General features: G+C 39.3%; 1 protein-coding gene across 2 annotated transcripts in view; it reads right to left on the bottom strand.

Annotated features, from left to right (window-relative positions):
* ELAVL2 (ELAV like RNA binding protein 2) overlaps window positions 1-19,233 on the bottom strand; it is an 84,917-nt gene that overhangs the window by 46,469 nt on the left and 19,215 nt on the right. For both annotated transcript variants that reach the window (XM_042873888.1, XM_042873898.1), the window contains exons 2-3: window positions 3,242-3,332; window positions 700-940 (exon numbers count right to left, since the gene is read on the bottom strand). In XM_042873888.1, the coding sequence (XP_042729822.1) occupies window positions 700-940; window positions 3,242-3,313 (313 nt within the window). In that variant the 5' untranslated portion in view covers window positions 3,314-3,332. The remainder of the gene's footprint in view (window positions 1-699; window positions 941-3,241; window positions 3,333-19,233) is intronic.

The raw sequence follows: 19,233 nt of genomic DNA, 5'->3' as shown, positions 1-19,233 counted from the left end.
TGAGGAGGCACATATGATTTGGGGCCTGGCTAATGCTTATCGGGCCTATCCTGGAGAGAGAGAGAGCTTCTGAAATTGAAAGGGAGAGCCCCAGGATAGTATTGAATAAGGCCCGATAAGCATTAGCCAGGCCCCAAATCATATGTGCCTCCTCAGAACTGCCCAAGCTGCAACAGGCTTACTTGAGTTTTTATGTGCTTTCAAGTATCGCAGAAAGGTTTGGGCTGGAAGGGACATTTAAGACCACCTAGTTCCAACCCCCTACTACAGGCAAGGACACTTTCCTCTAAATCAGCTTGCTCACAGCCCCATCCAGCCTGGCCTCAAAGGCAGCCAGGAATGGATATTCACAACCTTTTTAAGCAACCTGTTCCAGTGCCTCACCACCCTCACAGTAAAGAATTTCCATTATCTAGTCTCAATCTGCTCTCTTCCAATTTAAAGCCATTATCTAAAAAACTTCATTCCAAAGAATCAGAAAGCACAGAAGATTTTAAAGCAGTTATAGTACTCACATACAAAACTGGATGAAATACAAGCATTTATTTTTTCTGTTTGGAATCTAGATGATAGACTAGATCCTTCAGACCAACAATGTCTGCATTGGTTTTCCTGAATTTATTCCATAAATGAACAGAATTACAAGCCATCATCTGACGGCGCAGATTATGGGAAAGTGAAAAGATGAAACCAACATACCTGTTATTTTGTCCCTGACAAGCTTGCAAGACTCTATCTCACCAATGCTGCCAAACAAACTCTTCAGCTCTTCTTGTGTCATGCTCTGTGGAAGGTAGTTGACTATTAGATTAGTCTTGCTGTCTTCAGTGTTTCCAGAATCAATCGGTGAAGAGCAATTGTTTATAGTGTTTGAACCATGGGCTGTGTTATTGCAAGTTGGTCCATTAGACAGTTGTGTTTCCATGGCAGCAATTACCTGCTAAAAACATAGAAAATAAGAAACATCAAAATTCATATTTTACACTCTTACGGAGAATCCAGACAAGAATCTAAAAGAACCGCTACTATGCACAAGTGGCGCTGTCACAGCCAGATAATGCTTCCACATGCAAAAGCACTACTGAAGATTTTTAAGTGCTGCCCTGATTAACAGTTTCAAACCTACAGGCAAATTAAGTCATCATTAAAATCAAGACGTACCTCAATTAATACCAAAAGCTTAGTCCCATCCTGCAATTCATTTAGGGCATCACAGACTTCCTAGTACAGAAATAACCAAGAACTGTCCTTTTTCAAGAGCCATCGATGCTATCAACTTGCAAGTGACAAGTGAGGTACGTAGTCCTTAATGTATTTGTTTTGTTTTGTTTTTTTAATTATTTGGAGGTGTTGTTTTCAAGATAGGTGGGTATATAACTGTATATTGACCCTACGTCTAAGAGCACTAGAAAGATTAATAATTTGAAGGAAATACCTAGAGATGTAAACGAATGTGCTGAAATGGAAAACAAACTCTCCTTTGTAACTTCTAGATCATTATTCTGCCACCATAGGCTGGAAGTAGGTTTCCAAATCTGTTTTGACTAAGTTGATAAGTTGGGGTTCTCACTACTCCTTTCCTCTGTCCCCTAAAAACAGTTGTTTGATACTTTAATTCAGCCTACTTTTAAGTATCAAATAATTGAGCAATTGCTACTTTAGAAACTCTGTATTCCACCTCCAAGTGACTAGTTGCTATGATAGGCAGAAATGATCCACAAAGACTTTCTGCCTCTCTGACAATCATCCACTATTCATAGTTGGTAAAGAGCATGTTTTTTTAAGTGGCAGTCTAATAAAGAAGGCTTAGGTAGCCTACTGAGGACAGCTGTCAGCAGAAAACTCTATAGAAGTTATCTGTTAACAGAACATTTAACAAAGAAGCAACACTCATGACATTTCACTGAACATTCAGTAATCGCTGAAATCCAATATAATACTAAGATTTCTAGGAGGAGTTCTGACACAAGAAAACATTTTGCAAAGTTGTAGACTATCATGAGGTTGGAATTTGTCCTAACTCACTTCTTCTAAGCAGTATTATCCAATCAGTGCATACCTAAAGACCTGGCTAGGTCAGGGAAGGCAAATCTTAGTTCAGTGGAAGTATCAAAGGAGATGAAGAGTGTCTGAATGAATTTCAGACATTCCCAAGAAGATGTTTCTGTTTTGCATACAAGCGTATTTTCCAAGAAGTTACTTCAGCACACAGAAAGAAAAGGAAGATCCATCTATTCAGAACATTTAACGTAGAAACACTTTCTTTTTCCTAAGGAGCTACCACTGGACCAGAAGCATTTTATTCCCTCATGATTAACCACCAGGGAGGGGACAAACTACTACTGGCGCTGTGAGGAAAAGTCTGCTGAAGAGATGAGAACGTAGATGATTCGAAGATAAACTGTTTTTCCAGAACTCTAGTGTATTCAGCAGAGCTGATAGCCACCAATGCTTTCTTTTCATACTGCAACTATGGCTGCTTCTTTACTCCCCCTCCAATCAAATTTTAAGTGTACACTAACCAAAAATTAGGAGTTAGCAAGGACAAGACGTCCTCACTTAATTGCACATTTATTTTCACGTTCAGGTGGCAAAAATGCTATCTTAAGCCAACATTCAAATGAACAGCTGCAGTAGCCTGTGTGTGCTGAAATTACAGCGCTTCCCAGCTATAGAACCATCTGCTCTGATGGAAGTGATACTAATGTTTTACAATTAATGCATATTCCATTGATAGGTTGGATACAACTGTTTCATAAAACACAAGCCACATCTTCAGAAGTTACTAAGTATTTTCTAGCCAAACAGACCCAAAATAAAGTTAAAATTTTTAACAATTTATTAGAATAAAATTTTTAAACACTTTAAAAATAGTGATCATAAATACATAGCATACAGGTTTTCAAAGTTACTGCAACTTAGTATTCAGACCATACCAAAACAATATTAATGCAAACTACACTCTTCAATTATCCACCAGATATTTTGAATTATCACTAAAATCTCATTATAAGAAAGGCAAACCACTGCAGTATAATTTCTACAGGAGATCACCATATAACAGGTAAGTTGTCATGGTACACCAGTTTACTCTAGACCCTGACAGAATAGAGACACAGCCTACAGCCTAGAATGAAACACAGAACAGCGTTAGCGTTCCAAATGAGATTGGAGTTTGGTATGGCCTCAGCACTATTAACAAAAAATGTAGCCTACAGAATTTAAGAAAAATCCCACAGACCCCAGTCCAAGGCTCTGCTGCCCACGAACCACTTCTAAGCAGAGAAGCCACATCACACAGTCTGACTGCCATGTTAGTTTGGAGTTGCCGTCTGCAATATGGACACAAAAGGACTGTATGTTAGATTAGCAAGATAATGCAACAAATCAGTTTGTACAAATTTACAGCAATTGCATTTATATTCCCAGCACGTCCACGCAGTGTGGCTTAATTGAATTTGAGGCAATTCCAATCTAATCTTTCCAAATCTGTTATTTTTCTTGCATGAATTAGGATGATTATTTTTAAGGGAAGATTTAAAAGATCATTACCTCCACATCTACCCTGGAAACTACCATAAAACCACTCCACCCAGAAGGCACCTTAACACATCACAGCTGGGGGTTTTGGTTGTTTTTTCTTTTTTTTTTTTTTTTTTTTTTTTTTTTTTGTGGTGTATTTCTCCCCCCACACATCTCGTAGTCTTCAAAACAGAACAGGAAAGACAATTTTCAATCAGCATGGAAGGTGTACCACTGAAGAACATCTCCCCTTGTATTCCTTCCCCAGTCCAGAGAAACACAGAACATGCTACTTGGCAAGGATCTAGTCCATAAGCAAAATCCTAGGTTTTAAAAATTAAAATTTTGCACAGAAGACCTTCAGAAAGGTTCCTACAATAGGTACTCCAAGAAGGAGCATCTGCAGATATGCAAGTTGCAGGAGATTTGAGAGTTTCTCAAGTGGAATACCCAGAGAAAATAATCAGTGGAGTACCATTTCATGATGACATTTTATTTTCTTTAGAAAAAACTACCACAAATCTAGGTGGATTTTAACTGAACACTGCTAGGAGGATATCACAAAAGCTAATGGACCATTTGCAGCTAATTACAGCTTTTCCAGATCTTAAATACAGCCACAATACTTTGCAGAAATAGGAAGAGCACTGCCATGGTTTGAGGCTGGTGTAAATTCTAACCCTTCTAACCCCGTGGTTAGCAGATGAAGAAACTACATTATACAGTAAATCTAACTTGATCTAAAAAGAAAAAGTCAGCTTTTACAAGAATGCCACATCCAGGTTATACAAACACATTTATCAGATTTGTTTTTATTAAACACTTGAAAAACTTGTCCTCTCATTAGTTTGTTACCAAAAACTTTGTGGTTATCTGGCTTTACATTGAGCCTTTATTTTTTAATTTAGGTTGATATCAAGACTTTTAATCATTACTGTAACTGTTCATGCAAAAACACTTTTTGTTATCAGCCGCATTCTCAATGGCCTCGAACCAAGAACAATGCACAGACATGCATTTCTCAAGCACTCCTTGGTACCCAAGTATGTTCAATAAACTGCTTACTAGAGGAGGTCTGTTATGTCTATACAGGTTTTATTAAAGAAACTGCATTAAAGTGCCAGATCCATGAACCTGACCTACCGCTGCACGTCCCAGCAAAGCAGCAGTAACTGGTATTTGCTTCCTGCACACCACTGCTAGAATGAAAATTCCTATTATCCATACGTACTTAAGGTGCATTCACTGCAGGCATCACTGAGCTCCTAGCAGAATCACACTTGTCAAAAATCAAAGTACCTCATTTCAAGTACTTCCAGCACGCATAACACTGTTTCACAGCTTCAAAGTTAAAGAGTCTTTTTACATCTCATTTGGAAAAAACAATTCTTACCCTTTCAATACAATTTCCACCTGACCTGAAAAATAAGGAATATGGCCAACTTTGCCAAAGAATGCCATGATTTTTTTCAAAAAAATTTCCAAACTAAACAGCACTACTAGAAGATTAAGATTAGAAGATGCATTCCCAAGTTAAAGAAAGCCTCAGCTAGTGGACTACATATGGCAACAGTTTTTGACATTACTACCCTCAGAATATTATTCTTCAGATGGCTACAACAGCTTGGCAGTCACTGCATTCAACAACTAGGAAAAATCAGTACACTGTTAAAGAAATGCAAGGTTGTCTAATATACTGAGATTTATCATAAGTAAGCTGGAAAAGGAGTTCCGCTGTTTCTTTTCAGTCCTAAAAGAGGAACCAAAGAAAGTTGTGCAGTCCAGCAAACAGTGATTGGTTCCCTTCAATAACACACTGCATTGCACCATGCATCTTTAACTAAATTCACTTTTTATTTATCAAGCACAGCTTTAAATTCAAATAGCCTTAAAAACTGCAGCATTAACTGAATCTCTGTTTCTAACTAGCTAATTTTAGTTAGCTGATATTTAATTCATGAGAATTGCCTGCATGGCAGGAAAGGAAGTAGTTCTTTTCTGAGGGTTTTTTTTTTTTTTAATTTAAACAATAGGAGTTAAAGAACACAGTTTAAGAAATTAGTACGATTTGCCATGGAACAGTTCAAATCATAGTTTTTGTTTTTAAACAAGGTTTTAGAAAACTAAAGCAAGGCTTCAGAAAATTAAAGCAAATGAAGATCAGCAATGCAATATTCAATGGTCTGCTCCTCCTTTCCCCTGAAAAATAGGTATTTTGATATGGAACATGTTCAATTGCTTATACTCAGCAGGAAACAGCAGCTAAGGCTGCAACCTGGCAGCTCTGACAACAAAGGTGAAGTGAAAAAAGAAACAGACTGCTGTTATCACCTCAGGTGCACACAGTAGAGAAGCCTTCAGTGCATCATACTAACAGGTGGAGATCCTCTACTATCTCCTTTTATTAATTTTCTCATCCACTCCTGTGCATTTTGTCATCAAGGGGAAATCACTTCATACGGGCTTTATACACTCAAGTTACTCCTTAACTACTTAACTGAGTTACTTCTTAGTTATACGCTTAAGTTAATACTTAGAAATACCAGAACAAAGATCACTGCATAGCTGTTCCAATTAAGCTATATACTTTCAAATGGTTTTATGAAATAAAGGTGATCACAGAAAATCAGCGCCTTGAATCTAAGTTACCAGACACTACACATCAAACACCTGCCTCGCCTTGTCAAGCAGGTTACTACTTATCAGAAGCAACTAAAACTGCACCATGAGATTAGTATCTCACAAATGACACAATACTTCATAGACCCCACCCAAGCTCATGAAGAACAGCAGAAGACTTTCAGAATATGCCTCTTCCCCTTTGAGTACAGACAGCGCAGTGGAAGTGAAGCATCACATGTTGCTGTTTAGATAAGCACAACACAGACGTAGGTTTCATGACATCAAGCAGCAGAACAAGAACACACAGACAAGAACAATGTCCTCTGTATCTTCAAATATGAAGATCAAACCAGAATTTTACTTAGCCTCCACCTGTAATTTCTTGTAACATCTGGTCTGTAATGCACTACCTACTTTGACTACGCACCACCAACAAAAGCTACTTAGCAAGGGTAAGTGCCTAAGGAATATCCCTAAATACCTTAAATACAGAAGAACTATGGATTATTTGAAGGCTCATGAAAATGCAATAGTCCTGACATAATCTGAGTCAGTTTTGCTTTAAAAACAGAACTAAAAAAAAAATGTCCTTCAAAAATACGTAAGTGCATTGTTACTTGTACTTTGATGGTTACCCTGTGTCCACAAGTAGGGACTGCTTGGAGAGTTTGTACAAACAAGTGCAGCAGTTTCACTTATTTTGAAGCACCACAAAGCAGCTTTTCTCCTCCAAGAGCTCTTCTCAGTAGCACATCTATTCACTTCTGTCCTTTCTTCCATTATATCATTTAAAAAATTGCAGCAAGAACTGGAACAGCAAATTGCTCCAACAGAAAAATCACTCAGCGTAAGAGGAAACTAACAGCAGAGAACCTTTGAATTTATGCACAGTACGAAGATCTTGGGATACATTATTAATCAAAATCCCTCACAGCTCCAGGAGAACACAGAATTAAGTTTCTGAAAACAGACTGTGACTGTTAGGTTGAACATGGTCAGTGTTGAGAGCAAGAAGAGTAGTCACTACACAACGACAGCTTACTGCGCAGCCCCTCAAAGGCAACATTATTAGAAGGAAAATATTCTGGCAATCATTCTGACTCAGATCAGAAAACAAGCAGTACTGTTACACCTTGGCCTCAAAGGCAAGAGAGAAGGCAGTGAAAGGGACAGAAGACGGATATCAAAAGGATACATGGGATGTAAGCAAAAAGACTAATTAATCCTTGTGATTAATGCTAAAGAAAATAATCTGCAGAAGCTTTCGGCAAGAAGAAAAACAGCCAGACTTGTCTGTTTCAGGTAGGTAATGAGTGAGCAATTCTGGATGACTGAACAGGACACTCATTAGTACAGGCACATTCTTTCTACCAAGAAACACCTTAAGAGCTCTAGTACCTGCACCAAAAAGACAGAAGAAAGAGCATGTGGAAGCTCATAGGGAGCACTAGGAATGTATACCTGAATCAGAAGGAATGTCTCCAGACAACAAGCAATGCTTCTGAAAACTTAGCAGTCCACAAAACACCACCAAACCTGTAAGCTGCTCTAAACACCACCACCCCACTAACACTGCTACTGTGTGAAGAAGCCAACACAAAAGACTTTTAAGCAGGGCTGAAAAAGTATCACAAGTGCAACACCAGTAGTTACCTGTAACACCTGCGTTTTGTTGAATGATTAGTTCAAGTGAGCTTTCAGTAATGTAAAACTATGTATTTGTAATCATTTGGGTCAATTTAGAATCAAAGCACTTTTACCAAGTAACTACTTCCAGCACAAGAAAGCACTGACATTAGCTCACACACAAATGAAAGAATCCAACTTAAAACTGTACTTTTCCTTTTCACTGCTTTCGTTCATTTAAAAAGTTTAAGCCAGATGTGGACAGAGTTAGGGTTATTACATCTGAATTCCTGACTACAAGTCACACTGGGCATGCGTGAACACAGACATCATTGCTGGTGAGGGTGCAAACCCCATGAAAAATATCACTAGATCACACAGAGTTCAAGCCTGAACTCTCATCCAGTCCCATCTGCCCCAGTTCTCCAGCTTGTCCATTCTCTCTGAATATCAGCACAGCCTTCTGTTGCATCAGCCACTCTTCCCAGGATCACACCACCAGTAAACTTCTGAAGGCAGACTCTACCCCTCCACTCAGGTCACTGATGAAGATGCTGAACAAGAACAGCCCCAGTGCAGACCCCTGGCAACATAAGAACTATGTGTGTTTATCAACAGCCAAGAAAAAGCAAAATAGTTTAGTCTGATTTAGGGAACAGATTCAAATTTAAAAGCAAACAAGACAACTTCTGATTAGAAAGCACGCCTCCGAAGGCATCTTTACTTCATCTAATCTCTCACTTATGTACCCAAAGCAAAACAAAGCAAAAAAAGCAAACTTGTCTATCAAGCTTCCCAGTATCTATGATGCAAGAGGAAACGCATGAAAAAATGGGTTCCTTCAAAACATGTTTAGATAAACTCTCACATCCCTTCAGTTTTCCATGACAGCACTTATCTTGCTAACAGCTCTTTGTTAGCTGCACAGGTAGCTGGGTCCAAAGCGCAGAAGTACCAGACACAGCAACAACTCACTTTGACAGCTCTGGATCTCCCTGCCCTGGAAAAGCAAGGTAAATCCTCTTGATTCCTCTCCCATAAAGGACATTTTTTCCCTTCAGACAAATCATAAATGAAAAGTAAGCAGGGAGAAATCTGGCAGTTAATATCCCTACTCCTTATAATCCTTGCATACATAATGATTACTCAATCCCACATCTCCAGTCCTACAAACAGAAAAAAAGCAAACTGCTGGAATTAAAAAGCAGCTTTCACGTAGTTTTATCCTCCACACATTCTCTCAAAGCAGTGTCAGACTGGGACAACAACAGCAAGCATGTGTGCCTGTATACCTGCATGAGTCCTCATCACCCAGAACCTTGAAGAGAGCCGTCTGCAGATAGCATTCTTCTCAGCTCTAAAACTCTTGACAAGCAAAACGTGCAAGAGGAAGAAACATTCAAAGTAATCTGAAATACACACCACCAGCCTACAGATAGCTAAAATAAAAGCATAAATTAAAACTAAAAGACTCTTGTGAAGTCACAGGAGGCATCGTTTTGCAGGTTTCTTACTTCTGGAAAGACAATTTAAAGAGGATGAAGAACAGCATTTCCATTTTGAGAATGATACTAACAAGAGAAAAGAATAAGGATTGTCCTTCCTAAGCTGGAAAGCTGAAGGTATTCTCCATTAAGATTCCATACGAGTGAAAGCAAATGAAACAGAGAAGGACAAAGTGATGTGAGTTACATCCTGATACAATTGCTTCAGTGCATTTTTAGCTGATTTATTTCAAATATTAATCCCCACTTTCCCTCCCTTGTAAAAGGGCAAAAAATAGAGACATGGTGCCAACTTGGGCAGCCTTTTTTTTTTCCTCCCAAAATCAGCATGGGGGAAGAACCAAAACAAAAGCAACACTATTCAGACTTCTCATTCAGCATTTTCCTTTCCACCTTCTTTAAGCTAAGAGATGCTCAAATGCTGTTTACAGATGTGTGAAGCTTCCACTATTTCTTGATATCTTTGCTGAAATCACACAGAAAGGATTGAGTAAATACACCAATAAGCCATGTCAGGTAACTCAGTAAGTATGAGCAAGTGTGGCCAAAACCAGACTTCATGCATTTTATTCTGAACACCTATTACAGGTTAAAGCTATGCAACCTAAGGAATATTCTTAACCACCTGAAGCTAACAGTCACTTATTTCTGGAAAAAAAAAAAACCAAAATTGAACATAGCTGCGACACTCCACCCTGCCTGTTCTACCAAGAGCAGGAAATCACTGCAGTCCCTTGAATGCAGCAGACTTTCACAGTAGCAGATGAAGAGAACTTTATTTCCTCATCCAGCTATACAAGTAATGAATAATGCAACACAGATAGAACATGACAGATCCATATGCTGTACTGAAATGACTTATCTGCAAATTTGTATAATCCAACTAAAAATGTAGAGAGACTTAGGCAATTTTCCTGCTGTAAAGTAACCTCACACTTGACTGAAATCAGCAGAAAAATCTGAACTCATCTGAAGTTTTGACCTCTGCGGGTGGAATTGCTGCAAAAGCAGTAATGTGAGTCAAGGTGCCAGAACTGCTTGTAAAGTCTAAAAGATGGATAAATCGTTATTAATACAGATACTTACAACTGTCTCCATAAAATAGGTTTCCAGAACCACATAGCCACCATATATTAGCACTTCAGCTCAACCTTTTGCTGAGATACATCTAATTTGTCCTCCATCTCTAGTGTTTCCCAGTGGTCTATTTTACATTTAATGCCACTAAATTGAATAAATATTCCCATTGTTCTTTACGGGCTAGACTAATTTTTTTTTTATATCATTTAATGCAGTACCTTGTATTAGATGCTATAACCAAGCCTATTACAATTTCCATCTAATATATTTACACATTTCTATGTTTATTTGTTATGTCCAACCCACTAAAAATTCTATTAAGTAGGAAATATAGACCTTTTTACAGCATATTCTATATTTTTTAATTAGTTCTGAAAGGTTGACTTACAGCTGTATTAAATCTTTCTCACTGCATCGAAAGCCTGAAGTAATACTCCACTCCACAGTAACATCATGTCTAACCCAGTAACAAAACAAACAGCTATCACGGAAGTATGCTGCTGTGAAAGAGCTCCCAAGTACACAGAGTTCTATCTTCATCCAATTTGTATTATTCTTTGCGCATCTTCCAACTTTGATATTAAGTGACAGGCTAGAGAACTGCTCACAAAGTTGCCAAGAAGTCTCAGGACAGCATGAAAGCAAGAACAAAGTCAATCCAATAGCACACGGCCCTGAATAATTTCATACTTTCCTGCCTTTATATGAATGCACACCGAGTTCTAGGAAGTCTCCTACACAGCCCAAAAAATTCAAACATATTCTACAGGATGAAAATGAGCCTGGCTGGAGAACTACAACATGCCGCAAAAAAAATTTTACTCAAAGAATTTTAACTGGTTGAAAATATGATACTAACGTTACCTGACTCAAGATGCCCTCGTCTCTAGCATGGGAAAACCCACATGTTCTTACTTAGCGTTTCACAACAGCCATGGTCAATTCTAAGGTAGTCGCTTTCACCTAGCACTTGTGTTTGTGACAAGGAAGTTAAGATGTTGTTCTTCTCCAACACTCTTTGTAATCATCTGTCAAACCACATTACCGCACCATAACACAAAGACTGACCTCTGTCAAGCACTGACTACATCAATACATCACATGGCAAACTTCAGAGCATGACACTCCTCTTGGCATGGAGATAGAAATCTCCATTTTGAAGCTTTGCTATTTGATTCATCATGAAGTACTTACAGTATTAAGTCCACTTCCACAGAACAAATAATGAATCTGGGGGGAAACAACAACGACCTGGAAGCGCTGGGAGGAGCAGAACACTCTGAGAACCAAATCATAGAATGGCCTGGATTGAAAAGGACCACAAAGATCATCCAGTTTCAACCCTCTCTGTGTGCAGGGTCACCAACCACCAGGCTGCCCAGAGCCACATCCAGCCTGGCCTTGAATGCCTCCAGGCATGCGGCATCCACAACCTCCCTGGGCAACCTGTTCCAGTGTGTCACCACCTTCTTTGTGAAAAACTTGCTCCTAATATCTAACCTAAACCTCCCTGTCTCAGTTTAAAACCATTCTTCCTTGTCCTTTCATTATCCACCTTTGTAAACAGTTGTCCCCCCCTCCTGTTTATATGCTCCCTTCAAGTACTGGAAGGCCACAATAAGGTCTCCCTGGAGCCTTCTCTTCTCCAAGCTGAACAATCCCAGTTCCCTCAACCTTTCCTCATAGGAAGGTGCTCCAGCCCTCTGATCTTAGTGGCCCTCCCCTGGACCCATTCCAACAGCTCTGCATCCTTTCTGTACTGGGGGCCCCAGGCCTGGACACAGTACTGCAGATGGAGCCTCACAAGAGCCAAGCAGAGGCAGACAATCACCTCCCTCTCACTGCTGGCCACCCCTTTTAACACAGCCCAGGATATAGTTGGACTTCCAGACTACAAGCGCACACTGCTGGCTCATGTCACGCATCGTATCTACCAGACATCAGCAAGCCACTGACAACTGTTCTGAAATAGTATGCATCTTTCCTTGGGACACTTCCACCTTGCGAAAATATTATGCTCTCTGCAGAAACTTCTGAAGCACAATTTACATTAACATTTTACCAGGAGGAAAACATAAAAACACAAAACCTGTGCAGTGGAGACAACAGCAGTCAGTGCTAGGGCAAATCTGGATGATCTACAGACCTTGGTATCAGACACAGGTTCTCATACTGTCCGCTATGATCACACCTTACTATCAGACATAAGATTCTTGAAACAGAAAGGCATGAGCTGCACTAAGTTTAAAAGTTTAAGTAGCAGAAAGGAAAAAAGAACAGATCCCTGTTTCAAGGAAATGCCATCCAGACTGTAATAGCAACAGCTCCAAGTTTGAAAAAGGCAGTTTCTTTAGTTGTCTGCACAGAATAGCTCAAAAAAAAAAAAAGAAGACATGTCTGGAAGAACATTATTTACTCCACAATTCATTAGGATGGCAGCTCATCTAAGCTCTGTTCCCTAAGCTTTAAGTGCACATTTTTAAAAGAATAGTATAACTAAGACTGTAAATAAATCATGCACTCGAACTCAAATACACATAAGCGAGAATGGCCAAAATTTAAAGAAATCTGTCAGTACAGAGTGCTGCACTGTCTCACAGAACAAGGATTCTTTTCCTCACACTGTGGCGAACTACTTCTAGGAAAGTGATATTTCTTTGAACTAGCATCATCACTGTCTCTTCCTCTGCAGCAAGGAAGTCAAGATCTACTGGAATCATCCTGTAACTGTTTCTTAACATGCAGATCAGTATCTCCAGAACCCCAAGCCCTAAAAGCAATAATCTGTACATCCTGTGTGAAAGGTCCAAACCTGTATGTCATTGTCCTACTACATATGTACAACATAAAAGAACACAGGATAAGTTATTTTTAAATTAACGCAGAAGTCAAATGAGTCAAATTATTCCTTTCACTCAGAAGACATGCAACACGTTGAACAGCAGGTTTCAGCTTTTTCCTTCCTCACACAGTACACCTCATGCAACTGCTCTTTAAGGATTGTTTGCAAACAAACAGCTTGAAGAATGGACTCAGCACACCCAAGTACCAGATCTTCCTCTTCTCTCAGCAGCTGGTAAAGTTTCAAGCTCCTACTACTAATGTGAACTGTCATTAGCATTGTTTCAGTGACTTATTCAAAAGTAAGTTCTCAGAAGGTTGCTAAAATCTTAATGAATTGTAACAGAGGTTTGAAAAAACAGATGAGCCAATACTGCTAATTCATTTTTCATTGGTGTGAGATAAAGGGGTTCCTGCATTTTATTTTCAATGGAAATCCAAAAGAGTAGATAAAAACAAAAGCAGAATGCCTCAACATTAAGACGATACAAAGTTCGAAGAAAGCTTCCTTCCTCCCTAGATCTGCAGACAATGACAGCAGCTCTCAAAGCCGTATTTCATTTAGCTGATGAAATTGCTAAAAATGTTTAGGTACAGAAAGTGCTTAAACACAAAGTTTCTCAAGAAGCAGAGACTGTCCTCACAAAAAAAAGACATTCCATATGGTAACTATTTTTATCCTGTTAAGCATCAGAGGTTAGAGAAATCACAGAGATGTCTCCAAACTACCAGCTCCTCAGCTGATTTTTTAAAAAATCTTTCACATGAAGAAAAAGCAAGTTGGAATCATTTTTAGCACTAAAAGAACTCAGACTCAAGAACTATATAACTCCTTCAAGTTCATTCAGCTTTCGTATCTTATCAACCTTCCTAGTAAGGAATTAGAGGAAAAACAAGCATGATAACCTTTGGCAAAAATACCCAGAACATCCACAGTTGATCTAAGACAGTTCTAATTTATTGCAGCTGCATCTAATGAATCACAAAGAAAAGCTTTCTGCTACAATGCAAGCAATGAAGCTCAGAGGCTGCATACTCACCAAGTTACCAACAACCCATGACTGTTCTCACCATCAGGTATAGAACAATCTCTGTACCGTAGCTAAGCAAGTGCAACACTGAAAACACTGCTCTGTTCTATAATCTCTTTGGATATATTACTGCCATGTTATCAGACTAGGTAAGCAGTTTGATACATTCACTGCTGCTAGAAGACCACGTCTGATTCCTCAAACCCACAATAACTCACCTACTTTATACGATAAGGAAAAGCAGCAGTCCTCCTTCCTGATAATTCATACACAGATACCAACATAGGAGCCTGTGATCAGCCATACTGAAATTGGGTGAATAAACTAAGCTGCCTGTATGACTACCACACGAACCTTTCCAAGAGGAGAGACTGTGGTCAATCTGAAAACATCAGTCATGACGCAGCTTTGGTGAATACAAAAATCATGCTGGGATTCTAGACAGAACTGCCTAGAAGACTTAGAGCAAGAGGGTGGTACAATAAGCCAGTGACTGAACCCTGGAGTTCAGAATACTATCAGTTTTCTACACAAAAAACTTGAAGCCTGAGTAGTTTGTTCGTAGCCACCAAAAGCTGTCAGCTGGTTGCCTTTGATATATTAGCACATCTTTATAAGGTTGCTGTTTAGGTTTTGGATTGTATTATGAAGTTCACTATCTCTGCCTCTATTTACAAGCATTTCTCCAGTCTTACGGGACTTCTCTGGTTTCCTAGCTAATCACTACAGCTACCAGGCAATCAATGAGCAAAATACTCCATTAAAAAATAAACTTAAATGAGAGTAGTTTCGATTACTTAGTGCCTCATAATTATATACAGTTACTTGATCTTCTTTTACCTTCTTCATAACAAAGGGGACAGAAAGAAGGAGGGTAGTGTAGTAGAAGCTTCAGGAGCTAGTAAAAGTTTTTAGCTCCGACAAAGATTTATCCACGCAACGGGTACTTCAAAAAGTACCATCTTCTCAGAAAAGAAGCAAGCTTAAAGGTCACTCCAACAAGGAATTAACACACATGCTGAAGAATAGAAACTTCATTTTGACAGCTGCATTTCTTGTTTGCAGCACATTCCACATGTGGGAGGATTCATAGACCTGCTGGAGATATACAGGAGGAATGGAAGAACAAAAACAAGCATTTGGTTTTAGTAAGTACTACAATAAACTACTTGTTTATGCTACAGAGGGCATCAAGCTTTTTACCTCCTTAATCAGAGGATGCATGCCATTCACTCAGTATCCCTAAGGCAACCCTTCAGAAAGAAGCCAGAAGAGCCTTGTGAAGAGGTGGATCAACCAACCACACCAACCTGTCATACAGAAGTGGCTCTGACCACAGAACAGTCTTCCAACTGAAGACACAACCAGGTATTTCAAGAACAAGCTCACCGCTAACATTAGCTCCGCTAACATTAGCATTCCTATCAATACCTGAAGGGAACCTACACCCAGGAGGGGAGTAAACTCTTCAAAAGGGCTGACAATAGCAGGACTAGGGGAAATGGATCCAAGTTGAAGGAGGGAAGATTTAGGTTGGATGTTAGGGGGAAGTTCTTTACTAGGAGAGTGGTTAGGCCCTGGAACGGGCTGCCCAGGGAGGTTGTGGATGCCCCGTCCTTGGACGTGTTTAAGGCCAGGTTGGACGGGGTCCTGGGCAACCTGATCTGAATGTGTATGTTTGGTGGCCCTGCTAGGCAGGGGGGTTGGAACTACATGATCCTTGGGGTCCCTTCCAACCCGGGTGATTCTGTGATTAGCACTACAGCCTAAAATATCAAAGATTGGTTTTGGTGCTGTCCAAAAAAGAAACTGAAATTTAAAAACACTTTCAGGGGAAACATTTATATTCTATTCAGGAGTATCAATAAATCAATTTCAATATTACCTGTATGGCAAATGCTCTAAAACCCACCTTACAGCAAACAGTAAGTACTTACACACACACACACACACACACACACACACACACACACACACACACACTCTGCTCCCAGATTCCTATAACCAGGAAAAAACAAAATGCTGTATAAGAAACCATCTTTTAACAGTGAAAAGCAGAAATCTCAATAAAAAAAGTCAAGGAGAAAAAAACATCCTCAATTCTAATGTTATTTTTCTTTAAAAAAAAAAAAAAACAGTAAGTGGTGTGGTATCCCAGCTGTCACACCAGTCTGTTACATTCTAATTTGCTTATGCAAAGTACAAATTGTTATATTTTTCTACCAAATTCACTACAATAAGTGGGTTAACTACAGAGACTAACATTATTAGCAAGACTTTCCTCCAAAGCATTGAAAAGAGGTATGAGTTCAACATTTATTGAAGACAGGTGTCAGAGAAGCAGCAGCAGGAATCTTTCTACAGACCTCAGCAGGGAGTAAGTGGTAGACATGATTCAGCTGGCTGAGAGAGAGCCTACTTGACAACAAGAAAAGTACTATCAGCTGTTTGCAAGACTATTACAATGGCTTCTCTTGACCCAGAACTAACTGCAACCCCACAAACTGATTTAGAAGATTATATTCACCTCTGCATGCAATCTGCTCCTAGGACTCCTGGTTCCTCCTGGCTTTCAAATACGTCTTCACAAATTATTCAATCATACACAATCACAGGAATATACTAAGAATATTTTCCTACCTACCACCTCCTTAAAACAAACTCCTTCACCCCACAAAGTTGCAATTTCAAACACTGGTGCTTGACAAGACTAAGGAGAACTAAAGTAACACCGACCAAGTTCTTAGACGGAATTCAATCAGAAAGCACCTATGCAAGCACTGAATTTATTGCCCAATGAGAACAGATTATTCCACTGCACAAGCTTAGTGCAGTGTGACCCCCAAAAAACTCAGAACAGCCCCTTTTCATTCACGTACTTCACAGCAAAACCTACTTAAAAAATTAAGGAAGTCCCACATCTGCATTACATTACTAAAATTTACATGTAAAAACATGAAACAGGAAAATATTCCAAGTCAAGCCTGACAAACCAATCCCATTTCATGCTGTAAGTGATGATAATGACAAAAGCTTTCATCAGGTAAGCTCTAACACATTGGGAGCTCTCAGCTGCACAACCTTCAACTTTTACAACTTGCACATTTAAGTATTTCACTTCCCATCCTAATAAAGACTATTAACATCTGTTAGCATCTTATAGAGAAGTCAGCCAACAGCTTTTTCAGAAGTGACTTTTATATACACAATACTATAGCTGACAATCATGGGATGACTGAGAGACAATCAAATTACTCGTCCTAGAAAAAAACATGCCTTAATCTGTAAATTCTATCTCAGTTCTGTATGCAATACTACCTCCAGGTGGATGACTTTTTGGAGCTTTCTAAACTTAGGGAAATTGGTGTATTATTTAAATGAAGGAAGACTGATGTCCTAGTTAGAGAGAGGTAATCCCAGGGTTCATCAAATGTATGGTCACCTGCAAGTATCAGAGTTCAACAAAAATAAAAGCCAAACAGGTTAAATGAGTTTGAATAGTTACAGAAGACTTTACGGAAGGCTCTGAAATAAATTCTCCGGGTGAAATTTATGCATCAGACCAAAAGCCCTCATTTTGCAGACCTTGCATTCTTTACCCTCCGACATCTTCTGTTTCCTAGAAGTTTTCTGAAGTTGAAATTCATCTTGGTAAAGCATCATACGTACACACTACTTGTTGGACTACCTGCCCTGATAGCTGTCCTCCTTTTGAATGCATTGATAAGGAACCAAGAAATCCAGAAGGCCTGATCAAAGAGAAAGCAAACAGTATTTTCAATGATACACTTTCAAATTCTTCCCACGGAAAATGGGCAGAATACAAATATGAGTTCAACTGTTAACGATGCAAACTCTAGATACTACTACCCAGCAAATATTGTTTTAATTTGTTAGGACACTCAAAATCTTATTTCATGCCACTTCTGTGATACTGTAATGGCACTTCTATCACTGATGCTAACAAGGGGTCCATTTGTACCTAACAACACTGTGCTAAGTCTCACAGCTTTGCAACATCCCCTTGCATCTTTGAGCAAGAAACAAAGACAAATCAGGACAACAAAAAAAAAAACCAAAACATAGTACTATGGTTAACTACACAAGATAGTATCTGGTGGAATACCCAATAACTCTTCGGTTTTCCTTTCTGCTTTCTCATGTCAACTCCTGAAGTCACACCTGAAACACCAAAATCATTCAAAAGGCAGATTTCTTCATACCTCAATTTTTACAGCAAAGGCCTAAACCATACAGTGCTTGTAAAACAAGAAGAAATCACAGATATGACAGCAGCCATTTGTAGGGATCAAAGATCGGTGACAACTTGAAGTCAGTTTACATCTCAAATCTACTTTATGTTCAAGAGAAGCCATTTTGCATCCTGACACTCCTCCAGTAGCCCTATAGCATAGGAAGTGCTGCAACAGGGGCTGCTTCTTCAAGCAAGCCTCTTTTAATCTTTCATGTATCAGTAATAAGTACATCACCGAACTCCAGCAAAGACATCAGGTAAGAGACTAGAAGCTTGCCTGTATACACTTTGAGAAAAACCTCACTTTAAAAAACAGTTGTTTTCAGCAGGAGATGACAGGAGCTTACAAATAGTAAGTCCCGGCCTCATCTTTATACTGGCTTTTAAAACACTTTCAGACTATCTCTTTCTTCAGAAATTTTATGCACTCAGGTTTTAACAGACCAGAGCTTATCCAGCACACTGTGCATCATACCACCTGGCTCCTAAAGTGAAACGTTACTTCAAAAAACAACAGCAACAACGACCAAAAAAAAAAAAAAAAAAAAAAAAAAAAAAAAACAGCAAACCAACAGAAATGTGCTATGCTGTTCTAGCTCATTTCATCAGGCTTCACTTGGCTGCCCAGAGAAGCTGTGCATCCTCCATCCTTGGTGGTGCACAGAGCCCGGCTACATGGAGCCCTGGGCAGCCTGATCTGCTGAGTGGTACCAGCCCATGCAGGGGGTTGGAATGTGGTGGGCTTTGAGGT

This window comes from Lagopus leucura, unplaced genomic scaffold, assembly GCF_019238085.1.
Source record: "Lagopus leucura isolate 7727_CA_CO unplaced genomic scaffold, USGS_WTPT01 Super-Scaffold_54, whole genome shotgun sequence".
Classification (NCBI taxonomy): Eukaryota; Metazoa; Chordata; class Aves; order Galliformes; family Phasianidae; genus Lagopus; species Lagopus leucura.
This window is presented reverse-complemented; position numbering and strand designations above follow the sequence as displayed.